The sequence below is a fragment of the Perca fluviatilis genome, chromosome 9, assembly GCF_010015445.1.
Source record: "Perca fluviatilis chromosome 9, GENO_Pfluv_1.0, whole genome shotgun sequence".
Classification (NCBI taxonomy): Eukaryota; Metazoa; Chordata; class Actinopteri; order Perciformes; family Percidae; genus Perca; species Perca fluviatilis.
The window spans coordinates 11,287,361-11,307,937 of record NC_053120.1 but is presented as its reverse complement, the minus strand read 5'-3'; the positions used below and the strand labels follow the sequence as shown (position 1 = coordinate 11,307,937).

Below are 20,577 nucleotides of genomic sequence, written 5' to 3'. Positions count from 1 at the left end.
CCTCTTGTTTCTGAACTTCCTGCCCTATTTTATCTGATCTTAACTAAGAGTAACAGAGTAGAAAGTTGTAACACTCACAATTTTTTTTTTATCTATTCTCTGTTTGCCATCATTTGCACCTTGCTTTCCACACACACACTTACACTTTTAATATCATGCCCATAGATCTTGGGCTCTGGATTTCCAAGTGCATGCTTGAGATGCATCACAGCGTGAAGGTGTCAGGGAGAAAAATAATGAAAGACAAGGCAGCTTAGCCTGCTACGACCTGTAATGTGTTAGTGTAGTATTTCTCTGTTATACTTTACATAATTTCCTTTCAAGTCTGCAAATCAGAATGACAGATATTTCCTGCTCACCAGTTTTTAAACTATTGGCACTCTTGACTCACATGTCAGTCATTCTGCAGTATAGCAGGACTGAACCAAGAAATGATTAATGCTTTCTCAAGACACAGCATACACTCTTTATGTGTCTATCACAAAGCATACCCACCAACACCTGTTGCATACTGAACACACACCTACAAACAATAAATCATACATGATGAAATTTTAAAAGCTTACCTGCCACACTCGATCCAAACTATCTGTCATTTAAGATAAGATCTCTGAGCCATAGTCAGTAAATGCTGACAAAATAGCATGGGAGTGAATGACTGGCTGGCATCCAGGTCAGTGTGAACCTGCTTCAACCTGAAAACAGTGTGAAGTTAATGCTGAAGGCCAAAGTCAGTTAGTGTAAATGTGAGAGAACAGATGGGGGAGAAGATTGTGACTTCTTAGCTAAGCTTGCGGTGTGGCTGAACAAAGTAGAGCATTTAGCAGCTAAAGAGCCAGATATTTCCCTCAGGAGTTGGTGTAGACCAAGCAGGGTGAATATTGGACGTACATGCATTAGGTGGACAGAAACAAGACAAAAAATGAATGTTGCTATGTATATGCTGAAGGTGTAAAGAGGCAACTTTGCTAACTTAAAAGGGGATAATATGACTGCTTGTAGCTTGTTTCAGCTGTCCCTAAGTGGCAAAAAAAAAACTGTTATTGCAAGTTTACCAGACATAATTAGTGGTTTAGAGCATTGAAGAGAGGATTGGGATAATATGGGTGTGTTAAGGTGAGTTAGATGATTCAATGCTCTCCTTTCACAAGAAACTAACTGATGTTAAAGTGCCCGTCAGCAAGACACCTAATCCTTGATTGCTTCAGCAGAACTGCTCTATGTTGGCATCGTAGACTGTGGATAAGGATGCTGCCAAGTGAAGTTGATCAGCTTTCAGGGTTTAATGAGTCCTAACACCCAATCCACATTTAGACTAGTGCCACACCACTGCCGTATATTAAAGGATCTTTCACACACTGTCACGGAAACTGATCTGAAAATCTGTTCTTGTCTAGTGCAGATGAGAGTTAGAAATCAAATAGCAAGCAAGAGCCATCAGTGTCTTGCAGCTATGGCTGACAAGAGGCAGCCTCTTCTCAGCTCTTACTTTGAAATAACACACACTAACTGCAGACAACAGCGAGATGCACATGATCCCACCAAAGAGGTCATTACAACCTTTCTTCGGTCAGGACTTTTTCTTATCTTAGGACTCTTTTCTTATCCTATATCCACCTATCAATTCAACTCTTACACACACATCTCGTTATGGGAAGATAAATCATTCATTTCTCAGAACCCTCTCACACAATAAAGAGGCCTCAACCTCCCTTCCAGGCTAAATACTTTTATGATGAGCTTTCTTGTACTCACTTTCAAAACAGTTATTCATTTTATGGTGGATACATGAGACACATATATGTGTGACGATTTCCTGCATGTCTTCCCCCTCTCTCTCCCCTTTCTCACCTAGCTGTCCTGTCAAATTTAAGGCGGAAAAGCCCAAAAATATAATCTTTACAAAAACAAAAAAAAACAATGGATCTTTTACTTTGCACATTCACAATCAAAGTAACAGAAATATTTGAATACCTCAGGGATAAGAGAGGCTAAAGATCCAGTGTTGGTCAGTAAAGCTTATTCTGGATGGTGTTACTTACTGCTGAAAGGGACAAGAGCGTGATCTTCAGTCTTAGGTTGTTATTCAGTACAGACATATACCTTGAACTAGAACTTGATTGATAAATATACCCATATGTACAAAGAAATGCTTACCAGTACAGGGCATACATTTCCCGATTTAACCTCTGTAGCTGGTATAAATCAATTTTAAATCCAGTTGTGTTGTTTTTATGTCAATAAGGAGGCAGGTGTGCTTCATGGGTGATCACCACATGGCTCTCAGTACCTAGAAAGCCTCTGGTCATGTTTTTATAGGTAAAACGTAAAACAGCTATTGAACCATGTGGAACTGCAACATGTTCACAGTGAGTAATCTGATATAATGTGTGTCTCGAAGGCTGTAAACGCTGATGAGGATAGGAACCTAAATATGATTTAAAATAATCAAAGCTCTGATTTCATTAGTGCTGGCACCGAGGAAGGATACTATTCATCAGAGCAACAATCTCACCAGCTTGTTGAAACCACATCCTGCAAATCCCCCGTCTCGCTCCTTCTCCCTGTCAGGAACTCTGATTCATCCTAGTTTTATCTTCTTCTTTGCCTCTCATTCTGCCTGCTAACTGCCTTTTCTGTCTCGGTGTTCTCACTGTATGTTCAGGGATGTGCAGAGTAAACTGGCCCTTGAAGTGCATCAGGCATTTGTTTCCAGGTAAGAAGAAGAAGAAGAAACATACAATTGTACAGTACAACTTGGTAAAATTGAGTGCCTGCATTTAACCCTTCCTAAGCATTAGGAGCAGTGGACAGCTACATACAGCACCCACGGAGCAACTTGGGGTTCAGTGTCTTGCACAGCTGTCTTGTGGCCGGAAAAGCCTGGAATCGAACCGCCTATGTTGTGGTTAAGGGGGGGTGACCCCCTCTACCTCTGAACCACAGCCACCCCAATAAATCAAAGCAGCACATTGCATCATCCAGGAAAAACTCACCTTTTCCCATGAATGAAGAGAACATTATAATGGCTAAAAAGAAAGTTGCATAAATATCTTGAAACAACATTCTTAGACTGAAACAAAATATGTGGGTGGGACTGGATTGTGCCAACAACAGGATGAGTAATGGGAGCACTCCACCTTCTCGCAGTCTTTCTCCTTCATGCTCTCTCTCTCTCTCCCTCTCTCTCTCTCTCTCTCTCTCTCTCTCTCTTTCTGTCTTCCTCTCTCGGGCAATATGCATTCAATGATGTCTTTATTTCACATCATCCTGGCAGCTTCCTGAGCCAACCAAGTGATCTGTGCCAACTTCCTCACCATGCCAATCCAATCACAGTAATCTCTCAAAGGGCCAGAGGCCAAAGAGCTGCAGCTGCATTCCCATATACGTATATACACACAAGGCTCTGATGGCACCAAACTACTATCTGTTCAAACCCATTTTAGACACCCAGACATGGTGGTTGCTCTGATGATAAAATACACCGATAAAAAAAAACAACCCAATCCCATGTTTCTAAATGAAGTCTTTATTTTATGTTAAGATAAATGACAAATGAAAATATCTGCAGTATGAAAGTGCTACAATTGCTACTCAAAATTTGAATTTTAGCCACATTGCAAACTCTGTACGCAGGTAGCCATGTGTAAATAGAGGACCACCACTCTGTCATATTTTCTTTTCTATCATATACATTTCAATTAAAGAAGTTTTTGAATTATCATTCTTATTATTTACAAATGGTGTTTGCTATTTTACACTTTGTGTCCGCCCTGTTTGTGGCTCCCACATGCATCTTCCATTTGGGCTGTTACACAAGATATAAAAGACAAAGTACAAACCGTATTTGAAAACTGTTTATTACTGAGGATATTAATCTGCAGATTAATGACACAACAGAGTAGCAGGACACCATGGATTACAGTAGGTTTCATAAAATTTCACATGAGAGTCACTGGTTAAGTTGAATAAATTAGCACAGTAGTTTTCAGAGTGTGGGGAGAGAAACCATACTACCGTAGCTAACTGGTTGTTTCTTGCATCCTGGTGTTCCTGCATACTGCTACAACAACATTAGAATTTCTACACACAAAGAGCTGTTAAACCTTGATAAAGTACATTTAATGATTTGACAATGACACGCAGCACAGCTCCCTCCATGGCACACCAGTGTGCCTCAACACACATGCTGAGAACCATTATGTCAACACAGTACAAGAGGAACAACAGAAAGTCACTTCTATGCTGATGTGAAAAACATCACTCGGTATCATATACAAATATGCACTAACAAGAGTCCCACGTCATTTAATGCAAATATATCTCATTTAAACCTGTGATCCACAGATACAGTAGCAGTTAGTGGCTTACAGTTCATCTTCACTTTCCGGACGATTACATTTGAACTATTACCCAAGAGAGCTTTTATGTTTTCAAGTTTATACGTTTATAAAATAATGTTTCTTTTTAAATTTTTCATAACTCCAAAATTGCTGTTAATTGCCCACTCTTTTATACATCCACTTATCTGTATGTGCACGGGTGCGTGTTGGTGTTTTGTTTATGGAGGCCGCCTAGCAAGAGCTGTGAAGGATGGAGTGGCGGGCTCCAATCCAAAATCTCATCTGATTTGGGTATAACGTTTAAATAGTAATCAAATAATAGCACGCTTGTTTGACAAATTATGTTGTGAAAGCATCCTGCCAGCTAACATGGTATTTGGGCTCGCTGCCCAGATAACTCACACACGTTGGCTCTTAAAGGTATTTTTGAAGTCGTCTCACATTCCTTATTGAATAAACTGTCTCAGGTGATGACAGTAGATACATTTATGAGGGAATTTTCAAAAGACTATATGGGACAAAATGATGAGGAGAAAGTCAGCTGGTTCATTTGCTTCATTTTGAATGTATTAATCAGTATTCCAGTTGTCTGTCCTGCTTGTTGTGTGTAGTTTGGGGGGTTTGAGACTCGACAGAGAGCCGAGAGGACTTGATAGTCTTAATTAACATGAATTACATTTAATTCACGTTTGGACCAGGGCTCAGCTGTACTCTGATCACTCTCTTATACTCCATCTCTTGTCTTCACTGGATGGAGACAAGCTGATAACATGTGTATCAGACTCAGAAAAAGCCTTTAATATATAATACGTATTTTGTTAGATGTCTTAAATATTATCTCACTATTGCAGTTTTCATTAATACATATGGAGACCAGCCACTGTGACACGTTTTGTGTGTGTTTACATATGACAACAAGATGTTCAATTATTCATTGTTCTGGCAGGAGGTTGTGTCTTTTTGCTCTTACATACAGGCCATATTTAGTATTTCCTTGTATTTGGTGCTTTTTATTGGTTAGGATATTCTTATTTTTACTCTGAACTTTCTGTCAAGATATCTGTGGTAGTTTACAAGTGAAATTGAAGTTAAAATTGAAGCTGTTACATCCCTTTCTGTAGTCCTTTTACAACTCTGCATGCTGTACATCTTGAGAAGAAAATAGTCTTAAGTTCTTCCACAACTACCAAGACCATAAAAGGTTTGTATATGTGTAGAAATGTCAAACTACCAGAGGACACAGTTTCTTGGGAGAGATCTCAACTATTAAATGGTCATTTTTGGAGGAATTAAACATTTGAGCAAGTGTTACACAGTTGAAACTCTCAACATGCAGTACTTGCTGCAGAAATAAAATAAATCACCCAGCTTGCATGACTAAAAAGAGCATGATTCTGTGAAAGAAAAGTGCCGGATGGGCTCTAGTCCGCACAGATTTACAGGCCAAACTGTCAAATTCTTCATTATGCTGCGTGGCCATCTGTAAATGGTCTGAAGTATTGCGTAATTGGTTGTTTTGCATATCAGTGCTTTGTTCTCTTCAACATTAATACGTCCTCACAAGAGTGCCCTCACTGTGAGCACACTGCTGCTATACAGTGAAGACCTTCAGCTTGAACTATAGCTGTCATGGATCTTAGTCTCCATGGGGGATACAAACCAAACAAAACACTGCTTAACATCCAAGTCAATCTCTTCTGTTCTGTTGTAATCTCTATTTACACATCAAGCCTTTGTTATCTATAGAAATTCTTCATATAAATATATAATATATATATTTGTATTTACATCTCTCTTCAAAAACGTCAGTAGTGCTGTGCAATCTATCCTATCAGAGTTAAATACACATAACCAAACACGTAGAGGTCAGTACAGGTAACATTAAAATGCATACTGTGCACCTGCAACTGTGATGAACCGACAGATTGTCCCACCCGAAACATAAACCGATCAGAGTGGGTTTGACCTGTGCTTACAGAAACTCCAAATGCTCAACTTCACCACAAAACCTTTGTGGTTGTCTCTCAGTCTTTTTGTCTCTGTCAGAGCGTCTCTCTGTGATCAGCGGTGTTCCCACGGTGACAGCAGTAGGAGCAGCATGGTCGCCAGGGTCAAAGGTTCAACAGACAGCGTGTGGGCTGAGCCTTGAACAGCCACCTGACACAGAATATGCAATGAGATGCAACATTATATGACAGGAAAGAGTAAAGGAAGAAGAGAATGAGTATGAGCGGAGGAACAGCTACCTGTGGTGGTGAGAGGTGATGAGGAGGGACGAGGCGACGAGGAGGAGGAGGAGCAATGTCCTTTGTCACTGGACTACGACCGCTGGATGTATCACCTGAGAACGACAAAAGCAAATATATAGCATACAGTACATGACAGTATAGGTGCGTACCCTATATATGTGATTATGTATCAGATGAGCTTCAGTTCCCCTTTATCAACACATGCTGTCCTGTTCCAAATGTGTAAATTAGAATAGATTTTTAACTGGATGTTATCAAGTTCTCCCCACAATAATGTAGGTTTGGTTTTGATCAAGTGTGCATTCATACTGCTCCCACAGCTGGACTTTTCAGCCATTTATTCATAATTTTTTGCTATCGATTTCGACTTTTCTGCTCACTTGGTTTTAACACACACTCAATCACAGCAGGTGGTTTTAATGTGTTACAACTGACTCAGATTGATTAGAAATGTGTGATATGCTGTTAGCTCACCATAGCTGGTAGTTTATTGGTTGGTTATTATAAAGATGAGAAGTGTTTAATGTTAAGATCATATAGTTCTGCTACTGTATATATACAGTATCTCACAAAAGTGAGTACACCCCTCACATTTTAGTAAATATTTCATTATATCTTTTAATGGGACAACACTGAAGAAATGACACTTTGCTACAATGTAAAGTATTAACTTTACAGCTTGTATAACAGTGTAAATGTGCTGTCCCCTCAAAATAACTCAACATACAGCCATTAATGTCTAAACCGCTAGCAACAAAAGTCATTACACCCCTATGTTAAATTCCATTAGAGGCAGGCAGATTTTTATTTTTAAAGGCCAGTTATTTCATGGATCCAGGATACTATGCATCCTGATAAAGTTCCCTTGGCCTTTGGAATTAAAATAGCCCCCCCCCCCACATCATCACATACCCTTCACCATACCTAGAGATTGGCATGGTTTTATGTCAGTTAGCCTAATAGCTAGTTTGATTTGCATTGAGAGATGATTTTATGGAAAGTACCCCATGCCAATCTCTAGGTATGGTGAAGGGTATTATTTAAGGTATGTATGATGTGGGGTATGGTGAAGGGTATGTGAGTGGTATGGAGATGTGGGGGTATGGTGAGGTTGTGTGTGGGGGTATGGTGAAGGGTATGTGATGATGGGGTTGGTGAAGGGTATGTGATGATGTGGGGGTATGGTGAAGGTTATGTGATGATGTGGGGGTATGGTGAAGGGTATGTGATGATGTGGGGGTATGGTGAAGGTTTGTGATGATGTGGGGGTATGGTGAAGGGTATGTGATGATGTGGGGGTATGGTGAAGGGTATGCGATGATGTGGGGGGGGGCTATTTTAATTCCAAAGGCCAAGGGAACTTTATCAGGATGCATAGTATCCTGGATCCATGAAATAACTGGCCTTTAAAAATTAAAATCTGCCTGCCTCTATGGGAATTTAACAAAAGGGTGTACTGACTTTTGTTGCTAGCGGTTTAGACATTAATGGCTGTATGTTGAGTTATTTTGAGGGGACAGCACATTTACACTGTTATACAAGCTGTAAACTTAATACTTTACATTGTAGCAAAGTGTCATTTCTTCAGTGTTGTCCCATTAAAAGATATAATGAAATATTTACTAAAATAAGAGGGGTGTACTCACTTTTGTGAGATACTGTAGCTGACAGGTTGGATATTTCAGTATACATGTTTCAAATGTATTTCATATCTTGTATGTAGTGTACTACACAGAAGGTTAGTTGAAGGTAACACTGTCCTACACAGGAGTAGATTGGAATGTGTGAATCTATTAGAAGCATAGGCCGTAAAAGGCGTAGTTTGAAAGTAACTGTTCCACTGAAATAGATAGCTTGGACTGTGTGAGGACAAAGAGAGTATAAAAAGGATCCATTTTGATGTTCGTGTTAGTCACCCTTGGGCAGACACTTTTGTATGCTCAACGGTTGTCTCATTGTCATGTGAGTTTATTCACTGTTTGAATAAAGTTGCATTTGATTTGAAATCATCGGACTGGTCGTCATCTTTGAAGTCTCCAAAAATCATTTCTGAGTTATCAGTAGACTATGTACATATTCTTAATGTTTTTTTGACTTTTTAATTCTTCTCTACTAATCTACTTTTTCCACTTGCTTTTATTATTGTTGGTCTTTTAATTTCATTGGCCTATGGGAAGCACTGTAAAGCTTGATTTCTGATTGCTCTACATATAAATACCTTTTATCCAAAGTAAATTATGTATTATATTACACTGCAATCTTGAACATGGGAACTACAGTACTTCATTAATATAGTTTTACAAGCAACATTCAACTGACTTTAAATGTCTAACAAGATCAACTAAATGAAAACAAACAAAGCAGGCCTTCGTAATCATTTTGAAAAATCTAGTTTTTAAAAATATCTCCCTAAATAAACAAGTCCATAAATTAACAGTCTGAGTAAAGATTTGTGGAAGTCATTTCTGGTTCTGTTTTTAGTCTCATGATAAATCTTGCAATATTTATGGTTGTTTTTGTTGTTGTTTAGACCTGAAAGATTTATGGATTTCACCCCACCCACCCACAGCTTCGCACAAATGTGAATACTGTTACACAGACACAGACACACACACTCTCACACACACACACACACACACACACACACACACACACACACACACACACACACACACACACACACACACACACACACACACACAAAGAGTGTGAAGTGTTGCTTCATTAAATGGGCATATGGCCGGACTTTACCAGCTGCTTTAAGGCTGTCATATGCATGTGTGTGTGTGTGTGTGTGTGTGTGTGTGTGTGTGGTGTGTGTGTGTGTTGGCAGTACTCCAGCACCTCATTGGAGGAACTTTGGTAAATGAGTGGATTAGGACAGGAGGGAAACAGACTGTGCTGCCAGCTAAATGCACGCGCACGCACACACACACACACACACACACACACACACACACACACACACACACACACACACACACACACACACATACATACACACACACACACCTGCTTGGGTAGAAATCTGATTCTGTCTATTACAATACACATTGTCCTGCAGTACAATAGACAAAGAGCTTCTTTCAGTCACTGAGGAATGAGGTGAGTTGTTAATGTTCACACACTCACACAATTATATCTCATAATAATACAGACATGAAGAGAGAAGGAAAACACCCATATAAATACACACACACACACACACAAAAGGTTATGAAATCAAAACACAGACATAGACACTCCTACAAAAAAATAAATCTGCTTCAGAGAAGCATGATGTGTTTTTGTTTTTGAGTGTCTGTGTTGATGATTTAGATGATTTGGTCACAGAACGTTCACCAATTAGGAATCTGTCCTTTATTGTGTGCTGTCTTGTCGAATAGCTGCATGGAGCAATATGGGACCCTGGGCTCATGGCGGTGCAATTATGTACAGTGTGTGTGTGTGTGTGTGTGTGTGTGTGTGTGTGTGTGTGTGGTGTCTGTTTTGTGTCCATCTGTTCCTATCAGAACTGAAAACATTTTGTCACATCTGGTTTGAACCTGTTTAGTGAACAGAACTGCGTCATATTTTATTTTGCTTTTCCACCATAACAAGTGTAGTGTAATAAATTGACATTCCAATGTTAGCACAATATCTGTTATTTTTGTCATTATAGCACTTTCAGAAGAAATTGGAATTATTCCAAAAACGGGACGTCCTTTGCTCCAGGAAGCTGGCTTAGATGACAAAACGGCAAGTTGATTTGTTTGGTGCCTTAATTACCCCAAAAAGCAACATCAGAAAAGGCCTAACTACAGTAATAGTTTACACTGAATAGCATGAGCAAGGTGAGGGAGTTACAATCACATTTGAAGGTAAATTAGACAGCAAAATGATGCAGGCTTGATATGGAAAGGTATAACACACATTTTGAAATGACATTGCATGTCATTTAGCTGAAGCTTTTATCCAAAGCGACTTACAACTACGATATATGTCAGAGGTCGCACACTTCTGGAGCAACTAGGGGTTAAGTGTCTTGCTCAGGGACACATTGGTTGATGTATCGCAGTGGGAATTGAACCCAAGTCTCCCACACCAAAGTCATGTGTCATATCCACTGCGCCATCACCACCCAAATGTGTAGCAAAACAGATATACTTTTTAAGATTGGAAGCGCCACGCCAAGGGTAGCGCTCCCTTCAAACCAGCGCAAAGAGGTTTTACCTGTGTATGAGGCTTTACAAGTGAGAAGCTGGAGGTAACAAATATTTGACATTTTAGCTTAATAAATGACTGACTGATTATAAAAATTGTGATTCCAGCACTACAGTAATCCAAAGTACGATACGGTTAATAATTTGACTGAATGTCTCAAATCAGTGTCATTCAAACTTGAAAGCCTGAAAGGCTGCTTTGCACGTGCGCGTGCTTGTGTCTTTGTGTGTGTTCTGAAAGCGGGTGGCAACACGCGGTCTCCTCCTACATGCCCTTCGGGATGTTGTCTCTTAGCAACAATCCAGATCACATGTGGCAGATTGGCTACAAATACGTGCACACAAACGCGCACACACAGGCAAACACTCATCATACTCATGGGGTAGTTTAACCTTTGCTAGAATGAGTAATGAGCGAGTGTGTTTGTGTGTGATAATAAGAATGCAGGAGTGACATTTGGAGGATCAGTCACTGAGTTGCAATGGCAGATTGCAGATCAGCCAAAAGTTTCAGCCTTCTTCATTGACGTCCAGCATATGAACAGCTTCCACCTCCATTCATGCCCAGTTTGCATCCTCAGAAGAGCTGACAGTTTACAAGGAAGGACAACAATGGTTACTATGCCTTGGAGGCTGAAGAGGAGAGCGACAGTGATCCATCATCAATCATCCATCTCCTATCCAAGCAAATAAATGGGTCCTCTTCACCGTTGACTTGTACTTTAGATACTTTTTCCAAAATGCTAAGATAAAAAACGGAATTGGATTCAAGTGAAGCATTCACCCAGGGGTGACAGTAAGGGTTGAAAGCAGGTGGAGCAGGGCTATAAATCAGAGCTGTGGTGACCCAAAGGAAATAGACTCAGTGCAATTCTCTCCCTCTCTCTCTCTCTCTCTCTCTCTCTCTCATACTGTAACACACAAACAGCATTCATGTCTTAAAAGAGAAATATGTCTCGTTGTTGCATAAAGAACATTGCCAATTATTGAAAGTTCATAATTCTATGTCTATGATGTAATGTGGAAGGAAAAAAATCAGGAAAACACTGAATTCAGTCACAACATGTGTCTTATATTAATACCATTTATGCAGACATAATCTTTCTTTCTTAGATATCAGGCTGTAGGCTCAGGTGTAAACCGAGCCCTGGGTATCCTGCTCTGCCTTTGAGAAAATGAAAGCTCAGATGGGCCGATCTGGAATCTTCTCCTTATGAGGTCATAAGGAGCAAGGTTACCTCCCCTTTCTCTGCTTTGCCCACCCAGAAAATTTGGCCCACCCATGAGAGAGAGACATCATGGCTTTCAAACGAGCGAAGTGACAGTTGGTCAAGGCCACACCCCCACCCTCGACCTTGCCCCCCCCCTCTCCTCCTCAATAGCTACAGACACAGAAATGGCACATCCTAAGGAAAGCTCATTGTGGGACTGGCTCTAGTGGCTGTAATTCTGCACCAAGGCGGAATTTCGGGAAAGAGACTTCAGATACAGTATTAGGGGACCACTAAGGGACCTTTAAGCAATTGTCTTTTCTCAGCCAAGAACATTTTCAAGTCCCAGAATAAAAGCTAAAGTATAATAATAATAATAATAATAATAATAATAATAATAATAATAATAATATATTGGTTAAAGTAGCAAATGTGTACAGTACTTTTTGACAAACTATTGATCATTTAAAAGAACAATTTTAACTGATTTAATAAGTGACTAAAACTTTGATTTCGATAACTAAATAAATAAATAAATAATTGTTCATCCGTATAAAATATAAATGACAGTAAGCTGTTGTTGATAAGAAGCAGCATGTCTAAACATTTTCTTTATTTTTTGGCATTATACAAAAAAACATTCTGGTTCCAAATTACCATCCAGCCAAAACCGCCATCTGCACCTGTGGTGCGTTAATCCACTGTAATGTTCAGACTTTAACATCCCTCCCTGACCTAGCATAGTAACAAGCATCCCAAACCTCAGCAATGCTGTGTTTAATTCTCTTTCATGATTTCATGCATTCCTGCAGTCTGCACACTGAAACAAAACCTGGCTGACAACACAGCATCTTTCTAATAACAGCAGACAATAACCTATTGTGTGTGTGTGTGTGTGTGCTGTATGTGTGTGTCCATAAACACTGTGTGTCACAAAAACCTGTTAGTTATGCTTTGATCAGACTGATGTGTGTGTAAAAGCAGAACTGATACAATGCATTTAAATGTGTAAAGCAAGGAAGTCTCGTCTTGCATCAGAAGGTAACCTTTGGTCGTTTACATATGTATGTGTGTGTGTGTGTGTGTGTGTGTGTGTATGTGTGTGTTTATGTTCGATATACAGTACAAGTGTGTGCTTGTGCATGTGGATGGAGTGATGAAAGGATGTCAGGGATGCATCTAATGAGTGACAGTAGAAAAGTGAACTGACAGCAAAGGTGAACTGGCAGCATCAAGGTGAATGAGTGAATATGTGTGTGTGTATGTGTGTTAATGATGTTTGATATAAGATGCCTGTGGTGTATTGTTCAGAACTGTCAATTTCGGCCCCAATTATGCTCAATCTTGTCCATTCTCAATTTGTACATTCATTCCTTTTCTCTCTCTCTCTCTCTCTCTCTCGCACGCACACACACACACGCACGCACGCACACACACACACGATGCGAGGTGACCTTGGAAAGCGTCTGGATAGCTGGTGTGTGTGTGTGTAGGCGTGTAAATGTATCCCGAGCATTTCTAGCTGAATCAGTAATGAGCATTTCATTACTTCAGCCTCAGTTCCCCAGGGAAGATACACACACACACACACACACACACACAGAGCAGGAAGAGCAAGTACTTTTCAGAATCAAATTATAAATTGATACGGTATTGTATCCCCTAATTTTCTTCACTGCTTTCATCTTGTTATTTACGGACTTAAAAAAGAGTATTGTTAAATTGGCCTGCAAGTCAACTTACTTATTAAGACAAGAATCTATAGACACTAAAATCAGCAAAGGTGTCCCTGGTGGGTAATTTGCCACAATGTTTTCAAGCATTTAATGTGTTTGCACTGTAATATCCTGAGTGATAGTTATGTTCCTTATCTCAAAAAGAAGGGATGAGAACTTTTAGCAGCTCTAAGCATTCTATGCTATAACTTATTTTGAAGGGATTACTCAGAGATGTTCAATCAGTGTTAAAATGTACATAAAATAGCACTTGTTGGGTTTTACTCTGACAGGCTCTTTGGTCTTAGCGTCCAACTAGTCGTCCAAAGAAGCGTTGTGTTTCTATTACTCTAATCCTAAACGTCTACAGCCATGCAAGCGTGTTGTAAGAGGCACAGCGGTGCGTTGAGCTAAATGTTAACGAGCTGACGTTAAGCAGATATGTTTACCATGTTAATGATCTTAGTTTGGCGTGTTAGCATGCTTACATTTGCTAGCTATCAATAAGACACAAAGTACAGCATAGGCTGATGGAAATGTCACTTTTGCTGGTATTTAGGCATGAAACAAAGTAGTGGACAAATTGAAATGAAAAGTTCTAAGATAGCCAAAGTGATTAGAGTTTCCATTTAAACCCATCTGACAGTTGTTTGAGATATTTCTGTCTGGACCAAAGTGTGGACCAGCCGACCTTGCCATCCCTTGCACCTCGCCACTCGCGTGGTTAAAAATGATTTGAGGTGGAAAACTCATTTTAAGCATCACCTCATGTCCATCATTTTTTACTTTGGGTTGATAGAAAAACAGGCATGTGGTGATGCATTATTTATCCTAAATCGATCAATCAATACACCTGAAATATGAAAGTACCGCTCTAATAAACCTGACTGATTTAGGTTTTCGTTTTTAAAATATAATTTAAAATGAAGATTGTATGAATGTTACTAAAAGGTATGTTTGCTTGTTATATAGTGTTGTAATGGAGTGAAAGACTCACTTCATAATCAAGTTAATCCATTGGCTAATATCCCAAAAACTTGTATTTATTGACAGATTGTGGACAACAGCCTGGTCAGATTATGTAGTTTGCATCCCAGTCACCTGTTCCTCTGGTCCCAAATGAAATGTGCGGTAACATAGTCTGAAAAGTAATCTCCAGGACAGGTTTATGGCTAATGCTTGTTTTCAAATGACTATAATAACAGTTAACGGTTTGACTTGCGGCAAAGCATCTTCCCAAGGTCACACTCAACACTAAGCAGAGCCTCCAGTGGAATCATAAAACCTTTGGAGTAAACACGTCGGAGAAAAAAAAAGAAGAGCTGAATACTGCAGCGTAAATGCGAGGGACAGTGATTGGAGGTGGATGAAAGGATGAAATCGGCAGAGGGATTGGTTGAAGGTTGCACATCAACACAGACCAGTGGGGGTGTTGTCTTGATGTGGGTGTGTGCCATGTGAATGCTCATTTGAATACTGCTAGCTGGAGGTGCAGAGAGAGAAAGCGAGACAAAGCACGGACTTCTTTCAAAAAGTCACATATTGGAATAACAGCAGAGAGGATTAATAAACAGATGATGTCTAATAAGATGAACAAACTTACTCAGGTGTAGAGAGAAAGACAGAAACAGGCAAACAGACAGGTTGATAGACAGGCAGGCAGGGAGGGAGGGAGGGATAGGACAGGACATGACAATATAAGAGATGCTTTAAAGAGGTTTCAGGTATGTTGATAGCTTGACTCCACCGAGTCAACCGTCCGTGCACATGGTTGTTCAGTAGATATTCTCCAAAGTGCAGCATTTCATCAATTCTTTTATCTCTGTCGGGGTGAGATGAACAAAAGAGAGGGCCTTAAGTCACTTTGAATGAAAGAGACTGAGAGAACGTGAATGTGTAATTATTTAATGAGCCGCATCTCCTGCCGTGAGGATCTATCATTTCAACTCTACTGCTTATTAACACACACACACACACACACACACACACACACACACACACACACACACACATACACCCACACGTGTGTGTGTGTGTGTGTAACAGTGTGTGTGTGTTACAGCTCTAGTCAATATACCACAAGCGGTGGGCAACAAAAAATAAATAAAAACAAAGAACCGAGGACAGTTAAAGAGCAGCAAATATATCGCAATCAACTCTCTGCGCACCACGCACTTCAAAGTACGCATTACAGCTATGGTAGCCTTCACGCTTCAAAAAGCCGGACTCTTGGTCTTTTCAATATCCTTTTTCTTTTTCTGAGCGAAGAAGAAGACTCCTGTTCTTGAAATTTGGATTTTGAATACGTGCGGTCCTCCATGTTTCCTTCTTCAAACTTGCCGGGGCCGGGAAGCGACGATACCCATTAGCAGCATTAGCAGCACCTGGGAGTTTATCATGTGACAGCGAAAACGCGAAAGGTGGAGCAGTATGTCCAGTATGTCCCTTACAGGCTAACGTATTTCAAGATATGAATATGGAGCGTCTGCCCCAGTTCATGTGAATGCAAATGTAAAATTTCAAGCCAATAGGAATACTTGGAATTGATGGTGGAGGTAAATATTCATGAAAAAGGACAAGTTTGTGAACAGGCAACACAGATTTTGATAATGAACAACTAAACACGTTACACACTGGACCTTTAAGGAAAGGGAAAGATAATGGTTTTGGTTAGATATTGAAAAATAACCTGTATCACATTGTGCTTCAAATCAGCCCTGGCCTTTTTCAGTGTTTAAGTAAAACCACAACTAGGTGGGTAAAACATTGCAATGTTGATGAACATTTTGCTGATATATTCAGTAGTGTCATATATACATATATATATATATATATATATATATATATATATATATATATCTGTTCAATATACAATAAATCTTTTTGCATTTTGTTCGTACTGCATATTCTTCATTAGTTGTTTATAAGTATGATTCTAAAGAAACAGGGCTGCTCTATTGAAACCTTGTGAAAACAAAGCATGATAGGAAGAACATGCTTCAGTCTGGATTTCCAGAGTAACGCTGCTGTATCGGTGGGATTCTGACTGCATTCATAGCATGTTTCACACCTTCATGTTCTCCAGTGCATGCATGTACAAAAAGAAAGCAGTTTCATTTTATAGCACTGATCAAACCGATCCACAGGCTCGCTCAGGGAACTTTTACAGTCACGGGTGCAGATTAGGAGCCTCGCCAGGGTTTTTATTGTTCTTTCTGGCTCCCTTTAGAGAGATGCTTATGAATGCAGATCAAACTGTCCTCAGGCAGAGTGGTAACATGGAAAACACTGGACTCTCCCTTTAAGATGAAATGTATTCTAAAGGCTTTGAATGTGCCAGTGAAATGTTGCCCCAGGGAAGTGGGGGAGAGGCCAGAGGATCAAGGCAGAGATGATGGTGGAAAGATACATGGAGGCAAGCCAATAAATGGATTCAGCAATGTACAGTATCCAGCTGTTTGTCCATTATTTAGTGCAGGATGATGATAAGAACCAAATACTGACAGCATATTAACTGCAAATAAAACTAAGCTTTCACCAGATTCTAAAAAATAGTTACTAGGTCAAGAGAGATGGCACAAAATCTGCCATCCCTCCTCTCTTCTGCTATCTCTCCATTTCTGTCTCTCTCCCTCCCTCCCTCCCTCTCCCTCTCTCTTTTTCTCTTTCTTTATTGTCATTAAATAAGGACCCATGGGAGGACGGACCACCTGGTAACCATGGTTACAGGGATTGAGTGCCCCTCCAAATACACATTCACACATACTCTTACATAAAAACACACACACACACACACACACACACACATACATCCTCTACTTGATAAAGATACAACGTTTATGAATATATATATTATGAGTGAAACCTGCTTAAATTGTCTTCATCTGTGTTTTTTTTTTTGCAGAATGGAGTTAATCTGCTTCTTTCATCTTCTTTTTTTGGACAACATGAAATTGTAAGACATATACCGTATTTTCTGGACTATAAGTTGCTCCGGAGTATAAGTCGCTTCACTCAAAAAATGCATCATGAAGAGGAAAAAAACATATATAAGTCGCACCGGACTATAAGTCGCATTTATTTAGAATTTTTTTTTTTTTCCATCTGTCAACTACACAATAGCACACAGAACAACAGGCTGAATACGGTAGGTGTCCGGTATGTTAACGTAACACATTAACAGTTATTCAACTATACAATAGCACACAGAACAACTAGCTACCAGGGCGTGGAGCATGGATGTATTAAAAGGCGTGGAGACATAACTGCACCGTTGACAAGCCCCTCCCGACTCGTTCCTCCAGCTCTGGCCATCTTGCTTTCAGCCCGAACCGATTGGACATTTCTTTGTTTTCTTCATTGCAGTAAGAGTCACATTTTCGCCAGTCCCTCACAAGTTTCTCCCTCATTTCAAACTTTCTTTCTGCTGCTCGATTACCGTTTGCAGCGGCATATTTTACTACCTGCAGTTTGTAATCTCTTTTCTTTCTCAGTTGTCTTTAGGAGCAGCATTCTAGTTGTCACAAGCCTAGAGTGCCCTCTCGCGGCTGTAGACTGTAATGTTTTCAGTATGAATTAACATTTAAAAACATGTTCAATTATATATATTTTGATATATAAGTCGCACCCGACTATAAGTCGCAGGACCAGCCAAAGTAGGAAAAAAGTGCGACTTATAGTCCGGAAAATACAGTAGTCATAGTGGGAATTTTGTAGCTTCAAACAGATGTGTTATATTTAAAATAAGGTTTCTTTTAAGGGCAAAGGATCGGTGCTTTCCAGACTTTCCAGACATTAGTGGTTGTAACATGACTCATGGACACCTGGAGGCGTTGGTATCCCCATCTCTGCATCCACCACCACCGTCCCAGTTTAAAGCACGGCAATTATAATGACACAGCATTTCACTTGTTACACAGATGAGAAGAGGAGAGAAAAGAAGAGAAGAGAAGCTGTGATTACATTTACATTATTGACATTTTAGGACCTGGATATGTCTGGGGGAACAAAGAGATCGGAGAAGGGGCAGTTGAAGAAGGGATTGTGCTGGTTTGAGGAGAGAAAATCAATCGGTTTAATCTTGGTGAATTCAATGGGAGGGGAGGATGAGCATGAGGAATAACTAAACGAAGAATAGTAAAAGAAGAATAACGGTAACAGACTGTGTTTGATGGCATCTGTGAGATACATTTGTGTGATTTCTCATCATGGTAAAACAGATAATAATAATACATAGCTAATACAATTACCGTAGGTATAAATGGTGTATCTGATTGCTGACAGTAACACAGAACTCCATAGCAACTTTAGCATGAATTAGCATGAGCCTCTTAATGCCTAGACCTTGTGTTGTGTATGGGCATGTATCTTCTTCTATTCACAAATCGCATAGTGAATCAAATATACTCTTTTGCATGTAAATAACCTTTAGTATAACATTGTTTTTTAAAAAAAACAAATGACTCCAATGTAAGAAAAAAAACTAGCTTTTCTGGCTGGACTTCACTGCCTCTTTGTAAAAATGCCAACTTAAGCTCTTGCTTTAACATGCTCATATGTTGAGAAGCCTGCCTTTTGTCTTTGTTTTTGATCTGTGAACAATGTTTGCCAAGTGATTCTCCCTCTGTGGGCTGAGATCAACTTGTAAATGGACTTAAATCAAATAATAATAGGCTGTGACTAAAATAACTTCTTACTGTTAAAAGGCCCGCATAAATAAAACACAGGCTTGGCAATGAGGTGTTAAAGTTTCGAGGTTTGATTTCAGATATCGCCTGGCACCCCATCTCCACCTCTCATCCTCCACTTCTTTTGTCCCTCTTCAGTATTCAACAAAAGACTAAATGTCATGAGAATTAATTAGAAGACAGGGATAATATTTCCTCAATATTAATCATCCTTGTTCACATTTGCAAGCCCAGGGATAGAGCGAGAACATAAGCTCAATCATGTGTGCAAGAGAAAACAACGGTTAGAGATTATTACATAGTGGATTACACACAAAGACAGTGCAGTAACAGATGTAGCGCCTACACACACACACTTAAATCGCACATGTATAGCACATGGCAGGCATGCATGCACGCACGCACACACGCACGCACGCACGCACGCACGCACGCACGCACAAACAAGAGGCCATAAAGATTAATTTGTATACGCACATCCACACACTTTTAAAGACTCTCTTTCTCAAGCAAGCAGAATTTTCTTTTTATGCTCTTCCTTGCCTGTGAAGTAATAAGCTCCACATTTCAGCTAATCTGATTCAGAGAAGTGTTTTGGAGGCAGAATTTTAAAGAGAGAGTCAGAGATCACGAACAGGCAGATTTAGTGGAAGACATATCCCAAAAAAATCAGATTGGCCTATTTAGTTGATGCTGTTTTATACTGTACATACATTAACTCAGATGTACAGTGCAGGCATTCAAAGTACAAATAATTAAAAAAGAGAAAGAAATCCCTGTGATTTGTGTGGTCAGGTTGATACTGAATCACTCTTTCAGCTTTAGTGCGTGCGAGGCTTGTTTATATGCATAGAGATGCCGACGAGTGGGCAGACATGCAGAAAATCCCCTTTTGTCACTCTTTATTGTAATTCTTTCTTCGGGAATTCATTGTGGCTTCACAGACAAGATCCCCAGACGCAACCACCAGCTCGGTAAATCATAACCAGGAAATTTCTCTTTAAATAGCCGATGTACCAGTTTCAGGCCCAGCGGGAGGCGTGAGTTTCCACTGATCTGACACATCAAGGTTAGTCTTAAGGTTATGACAAATGTTACAACAAATACCTTTCTTTTTGAGCTGGGTGATGCAGTGTAAGGAAACAAACATGTAAGGTGATATAAATGTTT

The 20,577-nt window shown here is 39.8% G+C and overlaps 1 protein-coding gene across 1 annotated transcript in view; it reads right to left on the bottom strand.

The window, feature by feature from the left end:
- Positions 1-3,844: 3,844 nt before the first annotated feature.
- LOC120565497 (glypican-5-like) overlaps positions 3,845-20,577 on the bottom strand; it is a 55,660-nt gene continuing 38,927 nt past the window's right edge. Inside the window, exons 11-12 of the mRNA XM_039811329.1 lie at positions 6,590-6,684; positions 3,845-6,500 (exon numbers count right to left, since the gene is read on the bottom strand). Coding sequence (XP_039667263.1) covers positions 6,405-6,500; positions 6,590-6,684 — 191 coding nt within the window. The 3' untranslated portion in view covers positions 3,845-6,404. The remainder of the gene's footprint in view (positions 6,501-6,589; positions 6,685-20,577) is intronic.